Source organism: Perna viridis, chromosome 1, assembly GCF_037379345.1.
Source record: "Perna viridis isolate PV_CMFRI_1.1 ecotype Kerala chromosome 1, ASM3737934v1, whole genome shotgun sequence".
Taxonomy (NCBI): Eukaryota; Metazoa; Mollusca; class Bivalvia; order Mytilida; family Mytilidae; genus Perna; species Perna viridis.
In genome coordinates this window covers 45984877-46012005 of record NC_142445.1, presented here as the reverse complement: position 1 = coordinate 46012005, position 27129 = coordinate 45984877, and the positions used below count along the sequence as shown (strand labels likewise).

Genomic DNA, 27129 nt, shown 5'->3' with positions numbered 1-27129 from the left:
TTTAAAATTTATCAATTTAACCTTGCGTCTTCCCCTATTGATCAAAATAACATAGCTACTCTGTGTCTCGTCACTACAATAATAAACTTCACTTTAATAAACATTTTATAACTTGCATTTTATCATTAAAACTCAGACCATGGAAAATGCACAGAAACGTATCTTCTGTCTGGATTGTAATGTTTAGTCTACATCAAACAGAGAAAAATAAACTTAATATTATATTTGAAGAAGAGACTTAATTCTACAAATAACTTCAATATAAAACAGCGTCTGTTGAAAGTGTGAAATGATTACGCAATGAAGAAATGTATGGAAAAATTAACAAAAGTTTCCCTCCCTTTGATTATCTGAAAAAAAAATATACAAGAGCTATTTCAAAAATATATCTGCCATAATTATTTATTTGATTTTTTACGAAATAACTACACTTTAGTGGTAATTAGATAATGGTTATATTAGTATTACACAAATTTGACTTAAGAGCTCAGTTCATGCGACAATAAAAAGTAGGTTACCTAATCGTAATATATTGTTTTCCCGGTAGTGAAAACTTCCAGTAACAGTCATCATGTTATTCAATATAGATGCATCGTGTACGTTATTTTGACATAACATACCGTTACATCAATTAAATTTAATAAATCATTTGAAAAATTGCCACATCTGCATAATTAGGTGAAAGAAATTGAAATGTTTCTTGTTCGTATTTTTACTATGCACAGGCATGTTTATGATTAAATCATCATATATGTTTTCATAAGCTTTATTCTGTTACGAGCTGTAAACGTTTTGTTGAGTGGTAGTCAGATAATTTGTACCCAAGTAGACAAATAACAAAGCACCATTTATAATATCAAAATTCTATGGAATCCTTGACATATAAAATCTAAAAATAAATATAAATGATGTTGAGTCTACAATGAGATATAAGATTACTTGATAAATTAATTACTTCCATTTCACAGAATATCCGGTTTTTACACTCCTACAAATGTATATGTTAAAATGGTTTTTTAGTAATCTATTTTTAGTGGATTTGGAAACCACCTATATGTATATAAAGGTAACGATACGACGTCTGTCATTGTAATTGGTAAAATACAAGTGAACAGCAAACAGAATGATTTTTATGAATGGTAGTAAGGTTACGGTGACCTACGAGGTTGGATATATAACTATATCGTCGGAAGATGGGGAAAGCATTGGTAAGTATATAGAAGAAGGTGATAAAATATTAAGAAAAATGAGAATACATCTTAAAAGATTTAAAACGACCACTAAGTGTGTCGACGAAAAACTTATAACCTTCGCACATAATTAATCATATCTCTAATGTATTTGCATTCTATGTTCTACATTGATTATTTTCTGTATTTCTTTCCAGAAATTATAGCCATGAAAGATTTGTTGAGAGTTGCCTCTGATGACGATTTTCTGCGTATTTTTTACGTGATAAGGAAAAATAATAAAAGAATGAAACTAAGATCTGTGAACATCTCTGGTTGTATGGAAGACATCAATGGCTTAAAGGATAAAATCACAGCAAATTTGTCAGGTACGTTTGAATTTCTAATGCATCATGTAAATTTCTTATTTTCATTTTTTTCGTAGCAACTTTGAAGAATCGTTATTTTTGTTCGGAAAGAAGTACTCGTGTTGACATTGTGATGAAAAATAAAGTTATGGTTGGATTTGTAGTTTGCACAAAATAATTTTTTGTAAAATCTTTCATTATGTAGGTCGGCCAAAAAGACTCTTAGTGATAATCAATCCTAACAGTGGAAAAAAGAAGGCACTTAAAGTGTACGCAAAGTACGCCGTGCCTTTATTCGATGATTGTGGAATCCATGCAGATGTATGGGGTAAGTGATTTTTGAACGTCTATCCCGTCTTTTATAGGAACAGAATAAAGTGACCGCTCAAGAGTTATGTTTAATTTTGGATATGTAATAAATGTAACAAATTCTTAATGAAGTTCAAACATTTTTGTCCGTTAGTTATTTTTTTTAGTCCACAAAAGCTTTTGTGACTGCGCTAACCTCAAATATTCAATATTTTTATTGTTCATTTCAGTTACACATAAACCAAAAGAACCCACGGAGATTCTAAAACAATATGACCTTTGTAATATTGACGGGTAGGTAGAAAATTAAAATGGTGAATGATATTTTTTTTTATAATTCACAATTATTCAATGTTAAGACATATCAAATAACAACATACATTAACACTCTGTGACAAGGAATTAAAATTCATGTTCATTTTTATTCAATTTGATATAAAATACATTTTTTTTTTCATTTGATAGAAAATTCATTTGATATTTTGTTTAGCTCAACCTTCAAATGTGATTTAAAATAGACTAAAAATTATCGTTTCAGGATAGTTGCAGTCGGAGGTGATGGAATATATTGTGAATGCATTAACGGGTTGGTAAACCGGATACAAAAGGACAACAATGTTGATAATGATAATCATGGTAATAACATTATACCGGCCTCACTCCCGATTGGCATCGTCCCAGCTGGTTCCGGGGATGTAATCGCACAGTACCTACATGGCACCAGATGCCCCCGCACTGCTGTTTTACATGTCCTATTAGGAGGACAAATTGATGCCAACCTTGTGAGTGTACATGAAGGTGGAAAATTACTGTCATACTCAGCCCTTGTACTTGGCTTTGGATTGTTTGGAGATATGATGCATGACTGTGAAAAATTCAGATGGATGGGACCTTTAAGATATAATGGTAAGTTGAAGATTTTGTACTGCTTTGTTTCTTTTTTCGCGTAAGACGAATTGACATTCATATGATAAAATTATTTGATGACGACTTGTTCTATTACATTTTTCTCTTGAATTAAATGGAAATTGTTTCATTAAACCACAGAGCGTAAATAAGACAATTCATATGTATTGTTCAATTTAATCAAACCCTTTGTACATTGAATTTTTTTTTCAATTACAGTAATACCCTTGGCTAATATGTTCAAAAGACGCGAATTTGATGTTGAAGTCGAATATTTCTCTGGTAAGAAAGATGAAGGAATCAAGCGTGGTCGATTATATGGCCGACAAATCTCATTACCAAATGGATTTATAGACAGTAATAGCCTTTCCAGAAAACATCGCACAAAATCTACATCGGATCTTCGTCAAAAGGAAACAGAAATAAAAGGTAGCTATAGTAATACATCTTCATGTCTGTCTAAAATGTTATTCTGTATGTGTAGTATATTTAAGAAATGTATGTACAATTTTCTCCTCTTTTAAGCTGTTGTTAATCCATTTTAAAGAGCATTTTCCTTAGTAATTTTCTATCATTCTGTATTATAGAGTCAGTCAAAGAGGAAGGACGTGTATATGCAGTCGATTCCCATGCTATTATGATGAAAGAGAAGTCAGGACGAATGAAACCTCACTTTGGACAGGATTCTCTTATGGTGTACACTACACACAAATGTTCTCTGACTGATCATATCTCACAACTGACCAAGGTCAAGGAGGAACAACCCGATTGTGTAAGTTATCAATTAGTTTGTTCGTAGAACATAAATAAATCATCTACAAATTATCATTACTGGTTATAAATTTTGTATTAGCATCACAACAAAGTAGTTCATTTTTTTTTTTATGAATGTTGTAAATTTTTATAATAGTTAATTAAAGTTTAACATAACTGTAACTAAATAGTTTTTGTTATTCGAATTATCTAATAATATTGTTTTCTTTTGCAGTATGACTTCAAGTTTGTCAGTAAACATTCAGTCTCTGGATACAAAGTAAACTTAACAAACGCTACAGTAACAAATAAAGATGGGAAGCGAGTTCTTCAGAAAGACTATTACATTAACTGTGATGGTGAGGCTATACGGTTAACAGAACCTAGTTTCGATGTTAAGTTTCATAGGAAGGTTGTGCGGTTTTTCGGAGATGTTGCAGACTGATACACCTAATCAAAACCAACCCCGGTTTTGAATTCATCACAACCTTAACGATTAAGGTTATTTTTAGTACTGTAAAGGTTCGCTCTTAAGTGACATTTCATGTTTTGCGTTGTTAAGAGCAATTTGAAGAAAGAGATGCGCCTATTATGAAAGTCACATTCATGAGACACTTGAACATCAAGAGGGTTTTGAGTGAACTGACAGGAAATACACCTGACACGATGGTATAACTTTGTCTTCGTTAATATGTACTGTAAAGTTGAAATAAAAAAGAAACATTAATACATTCGTACGTCTTTTTTAATTCAACATTATTTCTAGTTAAGTATCATACTGTTTCAATATGTTGCATGTACTCTTTTGGGGATGCTAAGGTCACTAATGGTGTCAACGACATAAACATAATTTTGAAGTTCAAAAGGACAAAGAAGTAGTATCGGTAAAAACGAACCCCACTGACATGAAGGAACAGTTGATGACAGTATTTTTCTATTTAGTTTGTCTTTTGTTGCCTCTGTTCTGTGTGTTTTGTCTTTAATTTTCATTCATTTATTTTTTATTTTTGTTTCTTTCTTGTGTTTTGTGTTCTTTGCGATTATAAGAGTTTATGTATGTGCAATATAAGAATAAAAACACAATTTATGAAATAGGAGTCGTTGATTACTATTTGGTTACGGTTAATATGAAGTAATCGGATATATTGGGATAGAACATCAGGTCAGAATTGGTTTTAAGAAAACCACAAGGTCAAATTATGTAAATATCTACAAGTATTTAAATGGTATTTGTCAAAACCACAAGTATGTAATTCATTCACTTTTACACTTATCGGAGTCACTCAAGCGAGTAATTCGTTGTTCTATATGTAAGGAAGATAAGTTAGTTGTAACTGATGTTAATAAAACCTGGGACACCAACAAGTCCTCCCCATCACAAACAATCATACGTACAAGCAAAGAAAAATATTAAAAATTGATACATTGCAAAAGCATAATAAGAATTGATAAAAACAAATCTGAACTCTGCAAAAGGTTAAATTTCGTACTAGTTTTCAAGAAGAAAAAGGAATTTACTGGGAAAAAATGATGTTATATGACTGAAAAAAAATACAGAATTACAATATATTTTCATTTATTTCCAAAAGTATTTGAGATAATGGATAATACAGACACTTAAAGGTCTCCCTTACATCTTGACTTACAACTGAGGAAGACCGATCACTAAACCAATGACTTCTCATTTAAATACCCATGTTATACTTGTCTGTAACAACATTTCTTCAGCATAAAGAATTTTCTATCACATCTCATAAGTAACACGAATTCTAGTTTTGTACCCAGCTAACCATTTACAATTTAGCTTTTGGAACAGAGCAAAATCAATTTAACTACATAATACATTTTAAAGAGTTAGTATGCACATGGAGAGTTTGTAATATGATTTAGACAAATGAATGATATCATGTTTCCTTAGCTCTCCATCATAGGAAGAAGCTGAAATTAAAATATTTGATTTCAACGAATATTTCTAGGACTTTTTTCATGAGTTACAATACTAGGTATTGCTGTGAACTGTAAAGTTCATGGAATCTGGAAGTATTCTAAACGTCTTCGATAGTTTACTTCAATACATTGCAATTCGTAGGCTTGGATTGTTGTTGTTTAATTTTTTGTCGAAGTAGACAGAATAATCAAATGCATCTGAGTTAAGACATCCGCTCCACATATTGTGCAGAAGCATAAGAAAGTTGCTACAACCTTTCTTGAACGTCATATATTAGAATATATATCATTCTTTTAATTCACATTGAAGAAATAGTGAATCAATCCTACATTTGAATACAAATTTAACTTTGGCCCTTAGAAGCATGGAGAACAAGATTTCAGTCTCAATGGCGTTAACCTTTAAAACCGAGTAAGGATCTTTACTAGTTTCATCTAATTAATTTCTTATACAAACTTCTGCAAATCCCTGTCTTTGTCAGATTTGCGATGGAATATTAAACTAGTTATATCAATTACAGCACACGAAATCACTCGCCTATTTCATCATAATAAACAATTTCCTAATGCGATTAAAAAAAATAATCTCAGCTTAATTTGAAATTTAAATTTGATAACTTGAATGGCAACATTACATTTTTTGGGGATATTATCAAAAGTTTCAATTATCTTGTGGCGAAAACGTGTGCATATGTTCAAAAAGTACATTAAACAGGTAGAAACGTTATTTTTTTTACCGTATTGATGATTTATCGATAGATAGAATCCATGTAATCTAAATTAGGACTGGTATAAGATAAAAAAGGGAATTTTATCCGAAATTTTAAAAGATAACACTTGCCATTTTGCACTTTATTGAACAAAGTGTATGCATTCTAAAAGTTAATATCAAAATGTCCATATGAATAACACAAACCCAAACAAATAGTTAACAATACACTACAGATGGTCGCATGTATGTAAATGATATCTCTTTTAGATCAATCTGATTAAATGAATAGCAAAATTAAAAAAAAAAGATGTTTGTAAGTAATTTGAACTGAACTTGTGATTATCACTCTCAATAGGAAACATTCCTTTTTTTCAGAACATATGGTTACATAAAACTAGCTATATAAAACAAATTTACCAAAATCAGGCAATGAAATAACAATTGCACAATCAAGTTCTGTCTATGAACTAAGGTTAAATGTGCTTAAATAACTAAATACAAGCCATTTAAATTACAAAATGATGGCATAACGAGGCATGCAAACGATAAAAATCAAATGCCAGGGAATGAAAGCAAAGACATTACCATTTTCTATCAATATCTTTCTAAGTCTTTTAAGGGCAGAAGTTGAGCAATTGCTTGTTCTTACAAAATTTAATTTTCCAATAGAATAGGTATCTCCTAATTCATATTTCTACTACCAACATCTTTCTCAAAATGTATCCATGATCAAGGTTAAAGCTTTAGAACAAATTATTGTATTCTTGTGTTCTGACTAAACAAACAAACCAAGCGTGTTCATGGCATCATTACTTGAATTACCTTTTGAATCGGAATTCATAGTATTCTAACTGTGAATAAATTATGTTAAATGGTTCATTTATTTACTATAATTTTAGCAAAGGTATTTTGCAATTCATTTGGTATGAGAATGTATCCGATTTGAATATTGATAAAAAAATAGTATTGTATGCTTTATGGTCAAAAACCAGTAAAACCAAGAAAGTAAGCAATGCATAAATAAGAAATAAAAACATGAATGAAGCTTAGGCATCAGTAAGAAAACTGGTGCTTTATAAAGGTTTCAGTGGCTTACACATAAACAACTTAGAACAATATAGAACTAGTTATGTTTACCCCCCCCCCCCGATGAAGGTTGTCACCAAATATAGTCTATAATTACCTGTTTTATGTATGACTAACGACCTCTATTACTCATAGATTGCTTTCTCTTTCAAATTTTCCATTTTTGACCATGATCAGAGGAATCACGGCGAGTTCCTTTAAAAAATAGAAAATATTTACGCTAACGTAGCTGAAATCATAAAGGAAGGAACATTTATTTTTGTAAGATTAGGACTGGTACGAGGGAATCAATTTTCAATTGCATAGAAAGAAGAAACTACAATGGTCAAATAGATAACAATCTTGAGAATACTTTGAATATCTTTTATTTAAAAAAGTGATCTTTCTGTACTACTAGAACAAAATGAAATTTTTTTGAGAAAATGTATCTGCAGTCAATCGATTTTTTTTTCATATTTGAGAGAATGGATATTTTGAATAAATTTTTTAAAGTTATATTTCTATGTTGTAACAGTGTAAATTTGAAGCAGAGAATATGAATTGTAAATGTGTAATAAAATTCAATTTCACAAAAGTGGAAACCCTGTATTTAAATTTAAATCCAAATATAACGATATAATATCTTCTGTGAATGAAATTTTATGTAAATCAGTCTATATGTTACATTTTACTACCAACTTTTCCCTTTAAATTTTAAAGTACATTTATGTTCTTTTTTATTCAAAGTTTTTAGTGCAACAAAATAATGACTATACAAAGTTTAAATGATGATTCTCAGTAATCAAATGAATGAAATTCTGAATGAAACACTCAAATATATGTAGTTTGTATTTTGGTATACCTTCTTTAAGACTTTATAGTTTATCGTGATGTTACACATCTTATACTACGCTGTTTTGGTTTTAAATCATCAATTAGTTTTATTATTTTAATTTTTTTATTGTTAAGTATCATTGATTAATGGATTCATAGTGGATATTGATTCTCTTTACAAGCTTTATGGCTGAATTTCCTTTTTCCATTTACTATGTCAATTTAAGTTGGTACAAACGAGTCTGGCAACTGAATGATTGAAAAAAAGTTTAGATAAACCTAAACGTTGGACATAACTCTAAATAAGGAAATTGTCAAACGAAATTTTGCAATCAATATCAAGCTTCTTCTACAAATCAATGTCAGTCAGATTTATAATCACACTGTCAAGTAGAAAGTATTAGCTACGACAACATGATAAGAACGAGAATCTTGATATTCTTATTCTGGAAACAAAGAATAAAACAAGAAAACGTACCTAACACACTGCTAAACACAAATTAACAAAAACAAAAGAAAAACATACACAAAAACTAAAGAATAAATGAACAACATTCACTTTAACACAGAGTATAGACAGGTAAACGTCCATTGCATTTCTATAATCACCCAATCCAACTAGTTGCATGCCGATATAATGTCAAATCAGAGCTGAACGATAGAATGAAAGCAAGTGACAGTGTAGAATTATGTTCCAATGTTTAAGATGGCCACGTCATTAAAAAAAAAACGAGTTCATTATATTGACCGTAAGATATTTGAAGTTGTGAATTTCGTCTTGTAGCAACACAGCCAAAACGCTTATACAAAGGAAGTACTCGGTAGTCTGAAAGAAATATATGTTTTTTATACCATCTTACATTGGTCAAAACAATACAAGTGTTTCAATCAATAAAGGAAATCTAAGGATGATCCAACTGTTGACTAACCTTAACCACTTAATTTAAGTATAACTTTCTTAAGTACGTCATATTTCCTGTGTCATTTAAATGTAGAATGAGGAAGCTAACTTTAGTTTGGACAATACGTTTTATTATCATGTTGCAAAAGCCAGCTTGATACTTAATGTCTTTTTTCCGTACTTGATCATTGACGAGCAACATTCTGTCTGAGTGCTGTTTTTTTTTCCGAACCTCTTGAATTCAACTATGGATTTTATTTGAGTTACTGTCGCTCGTATTTCAGTGACGACCGCTTTAAATCTACTGCTTTGTGGGGTTTGTTCTCCAGCTATTCAGTGTTGCCAAATGATGTTCCTTCGTTTGATGCAATTACTTCTTAATGGTAAAAGCACACATAGGTTCAGGTTAGTATAACCGAATCAATAAAAGGTTCAAAACATACATTTTAGTGTAGTTTATTTCTCGAGATTCCTTAATGCAAATGACAAAAAAATTGTTTAAGAAAAACTTTTTTTCAAATCACCATTGTCTTCACTTCGATCCATGTATCGCATTACGATCACGCAGTCATCGTTCTGGAATTTACACCACCAAATTTCTAACAGTTTATCAACACTTTAATCAACAAGATCATTCTATCATCTCTATGAAAGTTCGTATTATAGAAAAAATATTACCATACTGCGAACAGTCCCGTTCTAAGTAAAAACTATTGTAGGGAAAGAGAGGAGTACTGGATACGCAGACTAGGTACTGCAATACCTTACGGATGTATTGACAACATCAAAAGTATAGGAAACCTTTGAAGTTAATATAACAATAGCACAAAAATCCAAGACGGAATAAAGTCATGGCCATCGCCACTATACGTCACCTAAGTTACATGATGTCCCCATAGATGGTCTCCTTCCTCTTCCTTTCATACAAAAACCTCTTGGACTTCATCACATTAGAACCAAACTTTATTCTATACTTCTCACTCTACTACACTCTCTTTACAAAACAAGTCTTGACACTCCTATTTCTGACCCCACATCATCATTATACAGACTTGTTGCCATAATTTTGGATATTGGTTTCCACAGACTCTAAACCAGTTTGTGTAAGAAGTCAAGATGACGAAAAACGATCATTTCTTCCACTACCGTTTGTCAACAAAGGTATAGATGCAATTAATTTGGCTAACATCCTTCATCACAAAAACGTTACCAACAAAACTCCACCATATTACAAAGACAAATCCATACCAATTATTTCATATTCCTATACTTCACCCATCGCATCCAAAATTTTCAATTATAAAAGGCTATTGCAGAACCTCGAGATTGAGGACTTCAAGGCTAAACCACCTAAACATTTCTTGCAAAAATTTCTGGTCCTTCTGGTCATGTCGTTACGGGAGATTTAACCATCATCGAAAACGAATCTCTGCGTAATATCCTTTCTAAATGTCCCAAGTACCGTGAACCACGCTCCATAAATTGGAATTATAACTTTAAAGTTCTTATGGATGCCGCGAGGACTATGCAAGAAAAGGGATAAAACGAGAACAAGAAGACATTGATTCTCTGTCAGAGAGGTTAAAGGCCGTGAAGTCTTTAATTTTGAAACGAATGAAAGTTGTAAGTAGGTCAATACGTGCTAAGGCTACACCAGTTTTCAAAGACCCCGATGTAGAAAAAAACATTATCTTTTATACATGACAAATATATTGTCGTACAAGCAGACAAAGCCCAAAACAACATTGCTTTTGTCTGCAAAGCGTTTTACATCCAATGTTTATTATCAGAGGTAGACGTAGAAAATAATACAAAAGAAGAGATTGTGGAAAACCATAAATCTGTGCTATCGTCTTTTGGTCTCTCTACCAAGGACGATGATTGTGATTTACCGTCTATGCAATGGATTCCTAAACTTCACAAGAATCCATACAAACAACATTTCATAGCTGGATCTGCAAAATGTACCACCAAACCTCTTTCAAAACTTTTAACTTCTATACTCACAACTGTCAAAGAGGGTCTGCAGTCCTACCACAACACTTGTTACTCCCGTAGTGGTATTAATTCAATAAGGATCCTGAAAAATTCGAAAGACCTTTTGGAGACAATCAGTTCAAGACTATTGTCTGAATATAATAGCATTAAAACCTATGATTTTTCAACACAGTATACTTCTATTCCCAATACTCAGTTAAAATCCCGACTTAAAACATTATACATCGTTGTTTTTTTTCCAAAAAAGATGGTACACATAGATACAAATATATAGTTCTTGGTAGAGATTCCTCATACTTTGTAAGAAATAATTCCAAATCATCTTCCAAATATACAGAGGAAGATGTTTACAAAATGCTGGAATTTTTAATCGACAACATATTTGTCCAGTGTGGTGGACGTGTTTTTCAACAAACGGTCGGCATTCCAATGGGAACAAATTGTGCTCCTTTACTTGCTGACCTATTCCTTCACTCTCATGAGGCTGGCTTTATAGCTGATCTGATCCGAAATAAAGAATATCGTTTAGCTAGATCCTTTAATCTCAGTTTCCGCTATATATATGACGTATTATCTTAAAGAAAACCTAGTTTGGGGGATTTAATACATCGCATCTACCCCCAAAGAACCTTAGATAAAGGATACTACAGACACTGTGAAGTCAGCCTCATATCTTGACCTACACTTAGAAATCGATGGTAAAGAAAAACTACTGACCAAACTTTAGGACTTTTTGTATCGCGCTAGAACTCTAACAAATTGGCTTCTGGGACAGGATTATGTTGCTACAAGAATGAAGTCATCACTACAGACGTTTTATGGTCGTCATCATAAAGTCGTGGATCGTTATGGTGTATCCATCAGCACCATGAAAACTTACTTATTCAACGGGTCATAGTTTTCCTTTCCTCGTTTGTCTACCCCGGACTTGACTTTTTATGAGCAACTCGGCGGGTGTTTTTAGAAAAGTAGAGGACACTTACCCTACCGGTGCACCTTGTCCATGCTCCCAGTTGTTAGTGGAGCCCGAGTTGCTCATTTGCTTTTTTTACTTTGTATGTATGATTGTAGTTACTTTATGTTCGTTGTTGTGTATGTCTGTTTTTCATATCTGGTCTTAGTCCCTGGATAACATTCTTTTGATTACCGCTATAACCCTGGTTTCCTTGATTACTCGTTCACGAGTTAAGAGCAGATCAATATGTACTTATCATGTTAGTTATATAGTAACAGTGATACACAAATAAGTATCACTGTAATGTTTATTCAATCTGCCTAAGAAACACACCTTACAATATAGTAACAATTCTTGATGATGGAGACCAATCTCGTTGGTTAAAAGTTGGACTTGATACACTACAGATTTGTTTCCTGTATTTTATTCCTTATTTGACAATTGAAACTGTATTTCTTAATCAAGTCACTCAGTACCATTTTCAATTGTTAGAGGATTCTAAGTGAATTATTGTGTTTAAACAAAACAAACATGAAAAAATACGTGTAACCCCATTTGCCTGATCATTGCATTAAAATGTATTATATATGAACATGTGAGAATGCACTGTACATATTTGAAGAACGTTTTTCCCGGTATTTTTCCGATATAAGTCATCATTTTTATCTACGTAGATGACCAAAAATTCCTATGCCAACTTATGAAATGAATTAAGTCAGTACTATAAATTGTACCAACATTTTTTTCTACCTTTGATGTATTCATAATTTTCAGTGATACATGTATATTAAGCCTACTTGAGCCTAATCGTTTGTGCTTATAATTTTCAATGAATATTATTGAAACATTTTACATAGAATCAAACAGTTTAAAATGATGCTGAGTTTACCAATACTAAATACTAAACGCTTTAAAAAACATGATATATTTCGCAGAACACTTTTTGGCAGTTTTTGTTTTTCATATCTTTCAGTGTTATTGTAAAGCGCAAGTTAATAGTTATAAGGTGTAATTGTTGAATGATGGTAGTAAATTAATGGTGACGTACGAGTTTGTCTATGTAATTATATCTTTAGGGGAGTGGGAAAAGCATAGGTAGATTACAAATGAAGATGATAAAGATATTTAAAAAGCATAATTTAATTTGTGTAAAAAATTCAATTAACTGTGTTTAGTGAAAAGATATTTTTGCACTAAATTAACCATCGACCTCTGTATTCTATAATGATTATTTTCATTTTCAGAAATAATACAAGCCAAAGATTTATTACGATTTTTTTAGAAAATCTTATTTTAAAACATTTTGGACGTGTTTGAACAGAAAAGTAAAAAATTATATACATTTAGATATTTTCCCATCTCTGGATTTACTCAAGATATCAGCGCAAATGGAAATGAAATCTTAGCTTATGTCAGTGTTAGGTATGGCTCATAATGTGTATCTGTTGTAAGTTATTCGGGTCATTTTATACATAACCAGTACGGTACAAACCATATTTGAATAAAACACGTATGGTCTGATTATATGAACACTAAGCAATCAACCGATCGTAGAAATTTATGTCAAACAAGTGCCCCTTATTATTTTGAAAAGTATTCACAGTTTCTATTCTGCATACGTAAGTATTCTATATCAAATATGTTTTACAAATCAATGAATGAAATGCGACTATCTAAAATGATGAAAACAATATTGGCACACTTAATCCCTCGTTGTGTTACCAATGATATCGAAATTAGTCTAAAAGGTATAGATCAAACGAGTACGGACTGTCCATACAATCTTCAACTTTTTTTATCCATCCATTTTTTTTTCGAAGGAAATTTGTAGATTCGATTTTTTTGTGATGCTAAAAACGAGAAATACTCTCTCATAAGAAATCAAGAAAACCAAGATTCCAGCGGAAATCAAAAGAATGTAATCCAGGGACAAAGACTAGACATGGAAAACAAACATATCATAAAACAAACCAAATAAACCAAAATAACACGTTGAATTCGGACTCCACCTAAAACTTGGAGCATGCACCGACAGGGTAAGCGTCCTCTGCTTTTCTAGAAACACACCCGAGTTGCTCATAAAAATCAAGTCCTGTGTAGACGAAAGAGGAAAGGAAAACTATGACATTTTTGATTGTTTTTCGTTTTACACTTGTTTTTTTCTGTTTTGTCTTGTGTGTGTGTTTTTTTTTGTGTGTAAAGATTAGATCGATTTTCGTCTTTAATGAACTGTTATTTTGGGGCCTTTAACAGTTTGCCTTATAATGTGGATCTTTCCCATCAGCAAAGACTGTGCGGTGACCTGTAGAATTTTCATTATTCATTGCTTTTCATTTGGTGGATGACTTCCTCATATCAATCAGACCACATCTCCGATGTTGTTACATAAATCAATTAAAACACAGTAAGGTTGAGGACCTCCATGTCCTCTACAATAATGCACTTTTTGTGGTGCTCGTGTGGTTTAGTGGCCACTCAAGGTTTCCATTGAAACCCTTATGAAAACAAAGGGGATTTAGATAAAAATAAGTTTGGCATTATATGTAGATGTGCATGGATGGCCCCAAACATGCTAGAAACGTCAGTCCGAGATCTTCTGAATCACTATAATGATTATGATGAAATATTATAAGAAAGTTGGGCAATATGAATAGACGTTAATGTAGGACTATGAATACTCTGAAGACTTCAATGAAAAAAATCGAACTAACGTGTTCATATGCTGAAAAATTGTAATCAAAACTCTTCCTATTCAATTTTTGATTAAGACAAATTCTATTGGAAGGTCAGTCGGGCACCTTAGAAATGCATAAAGAAAGAGAATTATCATCGAAGAACTAAAAAGAACTCCAAAGAGGTATAGTTTTCTTTCTATGCGTTTGATTCTAATGCTGCTAAATAGTAATCAAGGGTACCAAGATTCTAGCTGAAATCAAAAGAATGTTGCCCAGGGACAAAGACAGGACATGGAAAACAGACAAAATGAACTAAGTACATAAAATAATCATCATAACTCATACAAAGTAACAAAAGTGAATGGGGAATTCGGACTCCGCTAAAACATGGAGCATATACCAGGTTTACCGGTAGGCTAGGCGTCCTGTGCTTTTCTAGAAACAACCGCCGTGTTCTCATAAAAAGTCAAGTCCGGGGAAGACAAAAGAGGATATGAAAACTATGACACGTTGAACAAAACAGTTTTCATGGTGCAGATGGATAAGCCGTAACAATCCACGAGTTCATGATGACGACCATAGAACGTTTGTAATGATGACTTCAATCTTGTAGCAACATAATCCTGTTCCAGAAGTCTAGCGCAACTCAAACAGTCTGCACTGTTACGGCAAGCTCTGGCATAACGTATGAGTTGTGATAAAAAAAACTCCAAACACAGGTGCTGAAGGGGTTTTGCTTAAGATGAAAGGAAAGTTGACAATACGGAATGAAAGGTCGTCGCTTTTGTCGTATAATTTGTTCAATAGTTTTCCTTTACCATCGATCTCTAAGAGAAGGTCAAGATATGAGGCTGACTATACATTATCTGTAGTATCCTTTATTTCAAGCTCTTTGCGATATATTAAATTTCCGAAACTAAGATTGTTTAACGATAAAACGTCATCGGAAATTGATATTAAAGGATCTGAAAAACATATGTTAACCATTGTTTATGACCACTATGAAAAATATATAAAAACATGTCTCTGACAAACGAATTAAATCATGGAAATCAATTAAATAAAAATCATACGGTGTTTACATGTTTTCAGAAGGATTTCACATATGAAAAGGGTATGGTTTTCACATGATTTTTGAAAACATGTGAGTTCTTGTATTTTTTATCGCACGAAATTGTATGTTTAATGGCACGAAAATATTTTTTACCATACCAGTTCTAAACATTTGTTGCCATATGTTTTAAAACATAAGAAAACATATGTTGGAATTTCTCATATATATGTTTCTTTCAGTTTTAAATTAAATACACATTGGTTCTTTCAAATCTCTCATTTTTGTCTAATTCATATTAACGCATAAAAATAAACTAAAGTACCATCTTATTTCCATATGGCTGTTATTACAATTAAATGCTGATAAATATCATGCAATAAATGCACTGATTTAGACTCACCGATTAATTTTGTCTGGGTTAAATCCAAATATTATCTTAGTAAACATATATCATATTTCATTAAAGAATAATACGTAGGATATAAGATATTTAATTACAAGGAGAAGCACGAAATAACATATTGTAAAAAATGACATTTTATCTCAGGATTGTTGCTGTTGGTAGTAATGGTATTTTCTTTAAGCGAATCAAAGGTTTAATAAGAAAGATGTTTGAAAGTCATATTGTTGACCGCAACAACCATTTACAGTATCAACGTTTATAGTGTCATTACCAATCCTTATTGGCATAATACCATTTGGTATAGTGGATACAATTATGAAACACCTGAACCTGGTACAATATGTCCATTTACTCTGCCTAACACACTCTGCTGAAGAATGTTAATGTTCTGCATTGGTTGTTATAAATTCAAGATATGGTTGGATGGTACCTATAAGACTGTGTAATGAATGAGTTGGATCTGGGTCGATATACACAGCAGATTCTGATGAATATACCCAGCATTTTGACCTATTTATAGAAGTCTAAAACAGAGTAAAATTCATTACTACGTTTTGTGCTAGTACAATAAGTATAACTGTCATTCTTTTTCTATATTCATTCATGATGAAATTTAATTCACTCCTAATATTTTTGATATTTATAAAAGTAAAAGTAATACATTGTTTACTTTATCGGTATTTGCAAAAAAGATAAAAGCAAGAATGGTCTTTGATTCCAGATTCCTATTTAAACTCTTTTAAACTAACTCCAGATTACAGTCAGGTGAACTCTTGCCAACATGATTATATGACGTGCGATTAATGTAGGGGTTGACAAACTCCTGTTGGGATGGATGTTTCACCCACATAATTTATATTGTGTTCGCACATCTTAACATCTTTCAAAGGTCAAAGATGAAAAACTTTTATGAAGATGAAAAAGTACTATTATGGAAGTATTCTATTTAATTATCAAGAAATCCTTTCAGCTTTTTTAACCATCTTAAAACTATTTGTGATACATAGATCAAAGTAGCCAGGCTATTTTATCGTTTTTGAAATAATGGTATTATGAAATTCACTTGAACGATTAAATGTTTACAATTAAACTTGAAGTGCGACGGCTACCAAACCCGGATATCCTTCGGCCAAAAACAACGCGTACAGTGGGCTGCTGGAATGTGTGGACCCTCTATCAGACAGGGAAGTTGACGCAAGTAATAAGAGAGAAAACTATACGAAAACTGTTAGGTTGATCTATTAGGAATAAGTGAAACAAGATGGACAGGAAATGCGTCAAAACAGCTAACATCAGGAAATCAGATATTATAATCAGAAAGATCAGATGACAATCACAGTAAAGAAGTTGCATTTATAACATCAAATGAGGTGCACAGGTGTTTACTAGAATGGAAACCTGTGAGTGAAAGATTGAAAACAAAATATCGCTAAGGAACAACAAACACCAAAAGTATTAACATATATACTAAGAACAATATGGCCCACTGACAAAACATCATCTTTTGGAGCATGGGACCCACTGTAAAGTGAACTAAAAAGTAAACATATCGAATTGTAACAACTGGAGAGAGATAATGCTTCTTTCATTCACCAGCAAAATATTAAATCGAATCATTCTGAACAGGATAACAGAAAAAAAAATGGACAAGCTCCTATGAAAAGAACAAGAAGGATTTAGAAAGGAGAGATCGTGTTCAGACCAGATACTCACCTTCATGCAAGTCATAGAGCAGAGCAGTGGGTGGAACTTTTCCGTGTACATAAACTTCATTGACTTTACGAAGGTGTTTGACGGTGTTCTCCTTTCAGCGCTATAGAAAATCTTCTGCTCGCCTTATTGCATTCCTGAAAAGCTAATAACTATCATTAGAATGTTATATGTTAACCTTAGCCTCAAGATTATATGTAGAAAGACCTTCACAGAGGACTACAAATTACACTCGGAAGTCAAGCAAGGGTGTCTTCTTTCTCCTTTAAGTTTCAACCTGTATATTGATTGATCATGAATGAAACCGTCAGCAAATTGCAGAGAAGTATCACCTGGACATAAAATGAAGGGCTTGGAGACCTGAATTTTGCAGATGAAATTGCCCGTCTCTCTCATCGCCATCGAGCCATTCAAGAAAAAAAACAGATGATATGCAATATAGCAAAACAGATTTTTTGAAACATTGACGCCAAAAAAACGAATAAAAAGAAGCTATCACCTTAGACTTATTAGGCATTGTAGAAAATAAACGACTTTGTAAAACCGCACAAGATTGCATCTAGGAAAAAGATGTGAAAGCAAGAATCTCAAAAGCAAGTGAAAAATTTTGCAATGCTAAATAGCATCTTGAAGTCCAACATTAATTGGTCCCTGGACAGGCAACATTGGAATACTTTGGTGACGGCCTTATGCGCTTCAGCACGAAAAGGATTAGATCCGTAGGTAATTGAAATGCAATAGAAAGTACAAGAGTTGTGTCTATTTATGCCTCTCCTTTAAGGGAATGCAGTGTATTTTATTGTTCTCTAATGTCTAAACTTTACGGAACGTTGTGAATAACTTCTTCTCCATTGAAATTACCAGTTTACAACAGTTACATTCAAGAACAATATTATACTGTTTTAACTTTCTTCCCTATAAAAGAAAAACACAGGATTAGACAGCACAAGAACACATAATCTATGTTGATAATGTTGCTTGCCAAAAAAAATAATAAAAAAATAATAAAATAACCATGAACTTTAATTCAATATCGGTAGATAATATCAAGATAACATTGATTTGAAATATTGACAAGTATTAAGATAAAGGATATTTTATATAAAATCTTAGAAATTACATTGACAAGATAAGCCGCGTCTTTAATGTATCTATCTTAAAGATTAAGCACTAGATATAAGTACAATATTTTCAAGTTACCAACAAAACAAACGAACTAAATTTGTACCTTTTAGTTAATGGTTAAATCAAGGGAAACCACCCAGCAGGCTTTGTGGTTTTTGAACGTAATTTGATAGTCGATACCACTGTGATACCTACTTTCAATTTAATTACATTTACTCTGTTCCATATAAAAAAATAGCTGAAAATACAACGTATCTTAAAGGATGACGATTAAAAAAACTTTCTGAATTCATTTCAAATCATGGGAAAAATTTCAATAAACTTTGGGTGTTAACAAAAATAGCTATTTTGAAATCCCCCTTTGGAGACCTTTAGCTAACTCCATGCGTGTTTAACATTGTTTTTAGGATTTCGATTTTCTATTTATTTGATCAATTTTCTAAGATGATATATTTTTCGGACTCCATTATCTTTGTAAATAGATAATGGTGATTCATCATTTAATAATCTTCGATTTGATAATCATCTCCATATAATTTATTCATAAATTTTTAAATTAAGAATAGTAAAGAAGCACAGAAATCATTGGTTGAAGAAACTATGAAATACTCGTAGTTTATTCTCCATTTGGAGACATAATTCTATATCAGATGCTTCAGTGTGGGGAGTGTTATCTAAAAAATCGTTTGTTTTGCAAGAAATTGTAAACATTACACCTACAAAGGCCCAGTGGCTTACACAAAAAAACCTTTTTGACAAGGTTATGTATTCCATAGGTTAAGCCCTCTATTTTGTTCTCTATATTGTCGACACACTAGTTGACCAAAATGGGATGTCAGTTTTCAATGAAAGACAACTTCCTCTCAAATCCCTCTCTCAGTAGACTTTACCTTCACCGAGCTTTGTAAGAACCATTGAGTGCTCACTCATTCAGTGATTTGGAAAATCTGTTTTTTTTTTCAGTTTCTAGATCCTTTGTCTTATGTAACATTTTGTGTTGCCCCGGCTTTTCCAGTGGGTTTCCTCTCAAATTTTCTTCAGTTACACTATTTTTCTTTGAGGCGTATTTTTTCCATGATCGTCAAAGCACTATATGTGTTGCATTGTACAATTGAAGGATTAAAATTATGATAAACAACGTCAAGGTCGTTTGTAATAAGTCGGAAATGTAACTGCGTAGTGAAAAATCCGAGAACCAAGGTTTTCTGTACATTATGAATGAAACTGTATGAAAAGTGGAGAATATACAAAACACAGTACTTGTAAGGTATTTAGTTATATCAGCAGCAAATCCCTTTAAATTATGAAGTCCGTCTTCGTAGTTTCCTATTCACAATATTTCTTAAGACACAATTATAGGTAAAAGATTGTTATTGATATTTCGCTGAAAACGAATAAATCTAACTAAGTGGGGAATAGCTAGCCTTGAACAGTGACATATAAACACATTTATTAGGCCAATAAATCTTTAGCGTGATACTTTGACCTCTTGTTTCAGAACTTCATAACCGTGTCTACCGACTTGAAATTTTAGAAAAAAAAGGGATGACTATTAATTTCATTGAAATGTATCCTCAGACGAGTGGATTAAATATGGATAAAACCTAGTTTAACATTGCTTTTTCCTTATTTATTCAATCAAATTGATGATGAAAAGAATTGGAAGCTAATGACTTATGAACTTTTGTCAGGATATTTTTGCTTCCATCACCAAAAGAGCGTACCTAAAGTTACACTACATATTTAAGTAGATACAATTTTCCAAAGCAAAGAGCGCAGAGTACTATTTTTATTTGTTCTTATTACAATTAGTTAATACAAACGTTTTACATCTAATCACTAGTACGAGATCTTGCAATTTTTAGCAATTCGATCTAAACAATAAATTTATAAATTAGTACTTAAAAAATAATTTATAATTCCTTTGTATTTTTTTACGAAGTTCAATTTCTGTTTTAACAGTTTCAAACAATCTCAATAATCATAAACAAGACGTAACAACAAACAGGTAATATACAAAACGTTAAAAAAGCTTTTCATATTAAAATCATATTCTTAACAATGCTGATTATTGATTTAAACTTTCGGAGAAAAGTCATTGACACACTTAATATCAACGAAAAACCTTTTAAAAATCACGGTGAGTCAACAAATAATAAGTTTTTTAAGATAACAAAGATCCCGTATTATTACGTATACAAAACAAATGTGCTGCAAAGGTTGTTTTTTTAATCTATTTAAAGTAAATTTGGAAACTATCTTTACGTATATAAAGGACACGACTCCGAGATTCATCGTGATTTATAAAACACAAGTGAACTGTGAAAAGTATGTATTTTGTGAATGGTAGTAAAGTTACGATGACCTATGATGTTAGATATTGCACTATATCTTCTTCAGAAGATGGAAGATCTATAGGTAGGTATTTTGATGAAGATGAAAAACTAGCTAAAATAATGTGAAATGAAACTTTATATCAAAAGAGCTTTAGTGTGTTTAGTGATAGGATGCTCTTATTTGCACTGCATAAAATCAAATGAAGTCTTTCATATTCATAGTCATACCATGTGCTTCCATTCTATATTGATTTTATTTCCTTTACGTTTTAGATACCATAGCAGCCAAAAATATATTAAGAGTTGCGTATGAAAAGAGTTTTGTGAAAATATTCTATGTAATACGGAAAAGAAACAGAAAGTTAAGACATAGACATGTAACCATCTCTGGGGGGTATTGAAGATATCTGTCACTTTAAGGATGAATTCTCGGCTTTCTTATTATTTTTGTAGGTTCAACAAAAAGACTTTTGGTGATAGTAAATCCTAACAGTGGAAAAAAGAAAGCATCAAAGGTGTATGAGAAATTTGCTGCACCATAGTTCAAAGATTGTTGTATTCATGCTGATATGTGTGGAGTAAGTTTATATTTCATCTGTAAGATTACGTAAAGTACATGAAGCATCATACTCATTGACAAAAAAAGAATAAAATGACATGTTTATATTCAATTACAATGTTTAACTCAAGGTATCCTTCCAAGAAAAACAAAACTAGATAAGTAGCAACCTCAACCATTTATTGGTTTCTTTTATCATTTTTCAGTTACTAAACAACCCAAAGAACTTACGGAGATACTCAAACATGACGATCTTTCTCGTTTAGACGGGTATGTATAGCAAAGCTTAAGTACAAAAAATTAAAATATGATTACAAAAAAAAAAAACAGTTATTTCCACTTGATAAATTTATACGGTATGAAATATTGTGTGTACTAATCTAATTTAAGTTTTTTAGCATCATAGATCATTCATTACACAAAAGGTATCAAGCTCAATTTTGGGTGAAAAAATAAGTTTTGTTACATTAACATCGACAAATGAAAATAATGCATTAGAATCATTTTTTATTATAATTATTTCAGGATAGTTGTAGTTGGTGGTGATGGAACGTATTGTGAATGCATTAACGGATTGGTAAACCTGATACAAAAGGACAACAATGTTAACAATGACAATCATGGTAACAAAATTATCCCGGCCTCACTCCCGATTGGCATTATCCCAGCTGGTTCCGGAGATGTAATCGCACAATACCTTCATGGCACCAGATGTCCTCGTACTGCTGTTCTATTCATCGTATTAGGGGGTCAAGTTGATGCCAATCTTGTGAGTGTACATGAAGGTGGAAAATTACTGTCATACTCAGCCCTTGTGTTTGGATTTGGATTGTTTGGAGATATGATGCATGACTGTGAAAAATTCAGATGGATGGGCCTTTTAAGATACAATTGAAAGTTTAATCTTCTTCTTTTCGGCAGTAAAGTATAGAATGATTCTCTTATACAAGACAAAAACTTTGCCATAAAATAACTAAATGAAAAAATACCAATCTTATATAAATACTGCTTATTGTACATGCATTTAGTGCGGCCATTGGAAGACCAAGCCTTTTATACTATATCAAGAATATAATTATTTAAAACGAAGAAAATATTGCCCTTGAACTTTAAGTTTGAATGGATTATATAATGCTCACTATGATTTTTTTTTAAAAAGTTTTCAGTAATACCTATGACAAATATGTTTAAGAGACGTGAAATTGGTGTAAAAGTTGAATATTACCCAACTTCGAGAGATAAAGTAACCAGGCGTGGACGACTGTTTGGGCGACAAATTTCACTACCAATCGCAAAACATCATTGTCGGATCTGCGGAAAAAAGAAATCGAACAAAAAGGTATTTTATATTAATCAAAATGATCAATACATATTTGAATTTGTATTAATGTGAATTTTGTTGTTTTTTTTCTTTTAAGAAATTAATTAAAACAGTGATAACATTTAACAAGACTCCCTTCCATGTGAAATGTCTGCACTTCTTTTAGCATTGACAATAAATCCATGTCTTACAGAATCAATCAAAGAAGAAGACCGAGTATATGCAGTCGATTCCCATGCTATTATGATGAAAGAGAAGTCAGGACGAATGAAACCTCACTTTTGACAGGATTCTATCATTGTTTACACTACACATAAATGCGCTCTGACCGATCATATCTTACAGCTAACAAAGGTTAAAGAAGAACTACCTGACTGTGTAAGTGAATAAAAAAAGCAGATTTAGAGAAGAGACATTACTTTTCTTCCTAGTTGACAACCTAAATTATTAAATATTCAAATCATAAAAATTAGCTTTTTTATAAATACCAGTAAATTAAAGATATACATTAAACAGTCTAAAAAAACTCACAATTTATTATCAAGAAAATGTTTCTATGAGATTTTAGTCTAAACATATGTAGTTCCAAATATCGAAAACTTCTGTCTCAGGATACATCTAACCGATCCTACAGTAACAAATAAAAATGGTAAGAAAGTACTTCAAAAAGACTGTTATATCAATTGTGACGGCGAGGCAATCCGGTTAACAGAACCAAGTTTCGATGTCAAATTTCATAGGAAGGTTGTTAAATTTTTTGGAGATGTTGCCGACTGAATAACATTGACAAACCCAACCCCGGTTTTCAACTCAATACAATCATGTCAGTTAAGGATGGTTCTAATACTATTTCATTTCACTGGATAGTGATATGACTTGGATCTGTTAATAGACTAGAACCAGATGTGTTATTCGTATATAGAATTCGGTCTGATAACGTTTGAACACCAAGATGAAACATTGTAAATAAACTGATAAAGAGGTATCTGCTTCCACTTATGCATCGTGTGAAGTCTACTTTAATAAAGTTAATCGGTACGAAATTTTCAGTTTTAAGTGTACGATACTGTAAACTGGACTTGCGAACATACAACTGAATCCACTGAGGAATGTTTTATTGATATATCTTACTGACGATTTTAGTGTTTTAAGACACCCTCGTTCGATTGTCTGAAATAAGTATCTATTATTTATTACCTATCTACATTTATGCTATTAAACATTTACACAGAACGATAGATTCAACGCATTTGTTACTCCACAAAACAAGATACATTTACATATCTGTCACCTGCACTCAAGCGACACTTCGTTTAATACGCAGAAATAATTGCGCAAACATTTTCGCTGTAATGAGGTAGATAAACAATACAAAAGCATAGTTAAAATTTACTCTGGTTCTTTTCGAAGTCAATGATATTCCTTAGTATTTTTCTACCTAATTTGATTGTTTGTTTGTTTGTTTGTTGGGGTTTAACGTCCGAGCAGCAATATTTCAGCTACATTCAGACGATGAACATGAAATGGATGATAAAATGAACATGAAATGAAGAAAAAGGATGGGACACAAGGACAATAGTGTCGACAAACCTCGATTGCCACTGGAAAAAGAGGGGATGGGTAAGGTCGGGCAATTTAGCCTCCTGTGGCGGAGCGCAAAGTTTCCTACTCCTATCGAATACCACAGCAGGGTTCTTTAACGTGCGAGGAACGTGGCATCTTTCCCAACACGGTGCACCACTATGGTTTGCGGTCAGATTTTCCGTATTATAGCCTGACAACCCCAGCATGTAACACGCCAGGGGTACCCCATTCCACCACCTGGGGCACACATCCCATTTACTCTGTGGGCAGAGCGCCTAGCCCCCGGATAGCCTACCTAATTTGAGGAAAACCCTTTAAGCTATTTAACTGATCTGATGAAGTGGTTTTCATTTTGTATTCCTGGTTTTATTTTAGCATATTATAATCATACAATAGTTTACAGAATCACTGATTCAGGATTTATATGTTATATCATCATCCCTCTAATTTCCATAATGAAAAGTACAAGGGATTTCAATTTGTGATGTAATAAAGGAAAACCTATATATATATATATATACAACGTCTCAGAATGTGACGACTCTATTTGCTACACTGCTCCATCGGATCAAATTGATACAGGGAAGCTATTATAAACGTATAGAAATGTCTGAAAAATTCCCAACGATGTTAGAACTGTCAAATTTGCGATGCAAATTTTTGTCGTTCCCTCCGCGGGACTCGAACTCGTACTGCTGTGACATCTATGGCAACACCACCTGCACAAAGTCCAGTGCCCTAGACCACTCGGCTAGCTAGGCTATATGGAGTTATCTCCCTTTTTCTTAATTTTCTCTCTCTCTCTCTAGACCACTCGGCCAGCTAGGCTATATAAAAATATAGCTTTCGCTGGCCGGGTGATTCCTCCTTGTAGGATTAATCTAAGCCTGTTACTTAGTACACGATGTATGGTGGTACGGGACAGTTCATTTAGACGTTAATATGTAGGATAGAGGATCAAATTAATGATGCATGTCACAACAAATCAATATTATACAACGTCTCAGAATGTGACGACTCTATTTGCTACACTGCTCCATCGGATCAAATTGATACAGGGAAGCTATTTTAAACGTATAGAAAGGTCTGAAAAATTCCCAACGATGTTAGAACTGTCAAATTTGCATGCAATTTTTTTGTCGTTCCCTCCTCGGGACTCGAACTCGTACTGCTGTGACATCTATGGCAACACCACCTGCACAAAGTCCAGCGCCCTAGACCACTCGGCTAGCTAGGCTATATGGAGTTTTCTTAATTCTCTCTCTCTCTCTCTCTCTCTCTCTCTCTCTATATATATATATATATATATATATATATATTTATAGAAAGGTTGAAAAGTTCCTAACGATGTTAGAACTGTCAAATTTTTGGTCGTTCCTTCCGCGGAACTCGAACTCGTACCGCTGTCACATCTATGGCAATACCGCCTGCTCAAAGTCCAGATGAACTGTCTCGTCGTACCATACCATACGAGTCCCGCGGAGGGAACGGCAAAAATTTGCATTGCAAATTTGACAGTTCTAACATCGTTGGGAATTTTTCAGACCTTCCTATACGTGTATATATATATAAACTCTAAGGCTCAATTTTTTAAATTTGCGAGTTTAGTCGTCAGATTTCAATCGCAGTTTAGGCCGGCTTTTATGAAATACAATACTAATCATATAAATAAATGAAGTTTTTATATGCTGTTTACGTCTTTAAAGAAATAACCTTTCATCATATAATCAATACAAAAACTGCTGCCTCAATATTTTTAGGATTATTACATTTAAAATACTGCAATGTTTTATAAATAGTCTATCTACTGGGTTTGCGAGTAGCCTAGGGGAACTTAGGTTCACAATAAATGGCATCAATCCAGAGGTTATCAAAAACAAAAATACCAATCATATTAATATAGCTAAATTCGATATGCAGTGCACGTTTTGAAATATAGAACGGTACTATTTCTCATTATTTTAGGTTGGCCTTTTGTGTACCCTACTTAAGTGAGTACTTCCGGACACTGTGATTGGACAAATTGTACTGATACCCAAAACGTTTTATTAATTCCAGGCTCAAACATTATTATACTTTAAAAAAAATTGCATTATATTTTTTGAAAACCATTCTATATAAATATCATGAATTTTTAAGATTTATGTGCCATCCGCAGAAAAAGGGGGAACTTTGACCCCAAACATCATTTGCTTAAAATACCAAAGCACCGAGACGGTTTTATTATGACTTTGATCGCAATTTTAGTCAGAGAAATGAAGATATTACTGGAAGAGTAATCAAGGGAACCAAGGTTATAGCGGTAATCAAAAGAATGTAATCCAGGGACAAAGACCAGACATGGAAAACAGACATACACAGCAAAGAACAAAGTAACTAAAATCATACATACAAAGTTACAAAAGTAAAGGAGCAACTCGGACTCCACTAAAAACTGGGAGCATG

The 27129-nt window shown here is 32.6% G+C and overlaps 2 protein-coding genes across 2 annotated transcripts; both read left to right on the top strand.

The window, feature by feature from the left end:
• The first annotated feature begins 1086 nt into the window (after positions 1-1086).
• LOC148629005 (ceramide kinase-like) lies at positions 1087-4238 on the top strand. The gene is made up of 8 exons (XM_088542267.1): positions 1087-1208; positions 1388-1558; positions 1743-1865; positions 2077-2140; positions 2385-2752; positions 2972-3181; positions 3340-3524; positions 3741-4238. Exons 1-8 carry the CDS (start codon positions 1124-1126, stop codon positions 3948-3950), a joined length of 1416 nt encoding a protein of 471 aa, XP_088398393.1. The 5' UTR covers positions 1087-1123; the 3' UTR covers positions 3951-4238.
• A 17006-nt stretch (positions 4239-21244) lies between these two features.
• Positions 21245-24338, top strand: LOC148629004 (ceramide kinase-like). The gene is made up of 4 exons (XM_088572073.1): positions 21245-21302; positions 21986-22049; positions 22305-23118; positions 23294-24338. Exons 1-3 carry the CDS (start codon positions 21245-21247, stop codon positions 22672-22674), a joined length of 492 nt encoding a protein of 163 aa, XP_088428199.1. The 3' UTR covers positions 22675-23118; positions 23294-24338.
• Positions 24339-27129: the final 2791 nt, after the last annotated feature.

Bases quoted from the DNA above. Each gene is read 5' to 3' on its own strand.
- LOC148629005 (XM_088542267.1), top strand. From the start codon at position 1,124: ATGATTTTTATGAATGGTAGTAAGGTTACGGTGACCTACGAGGTTGGA. The intron at 3,182-3,339 runs GTAGCTATAGTA...TCTGTATTATAG, and splicing joins AAAGGAAACAGAAATAAAAG to AGTCAGTCAAAGAGGAAGGA. The intron at 3,525-3,740 runs GTAAGTTATCAA...TTTCTTTTGCAG, and splicing joins AGGAGGAACAACCCGATTGT to TATGACTTCAAGTTTGTCAG.
- LOC148629004 (XM_088572073.1), top strand. From the start codon at position 21,245: ATGACCTATGATGTTAGATATTGCACTATATCTTCTTCAGAAGATGGA. The intron at 21,303-21,985 runs GTAGGTATTTTG...ATCATTTTTCAG, and splicing joins AGAAGATGGAAGATCTATAG to TTACTAAACAACCCAAAGAA. The intron at 22,050-22,304 runs GTATGTATAGCA...TAATTATTTCAG, and splicing joins GATCTTTCTCGTTTAGACGG to GATAGTTGTAGTTGGTGGTG.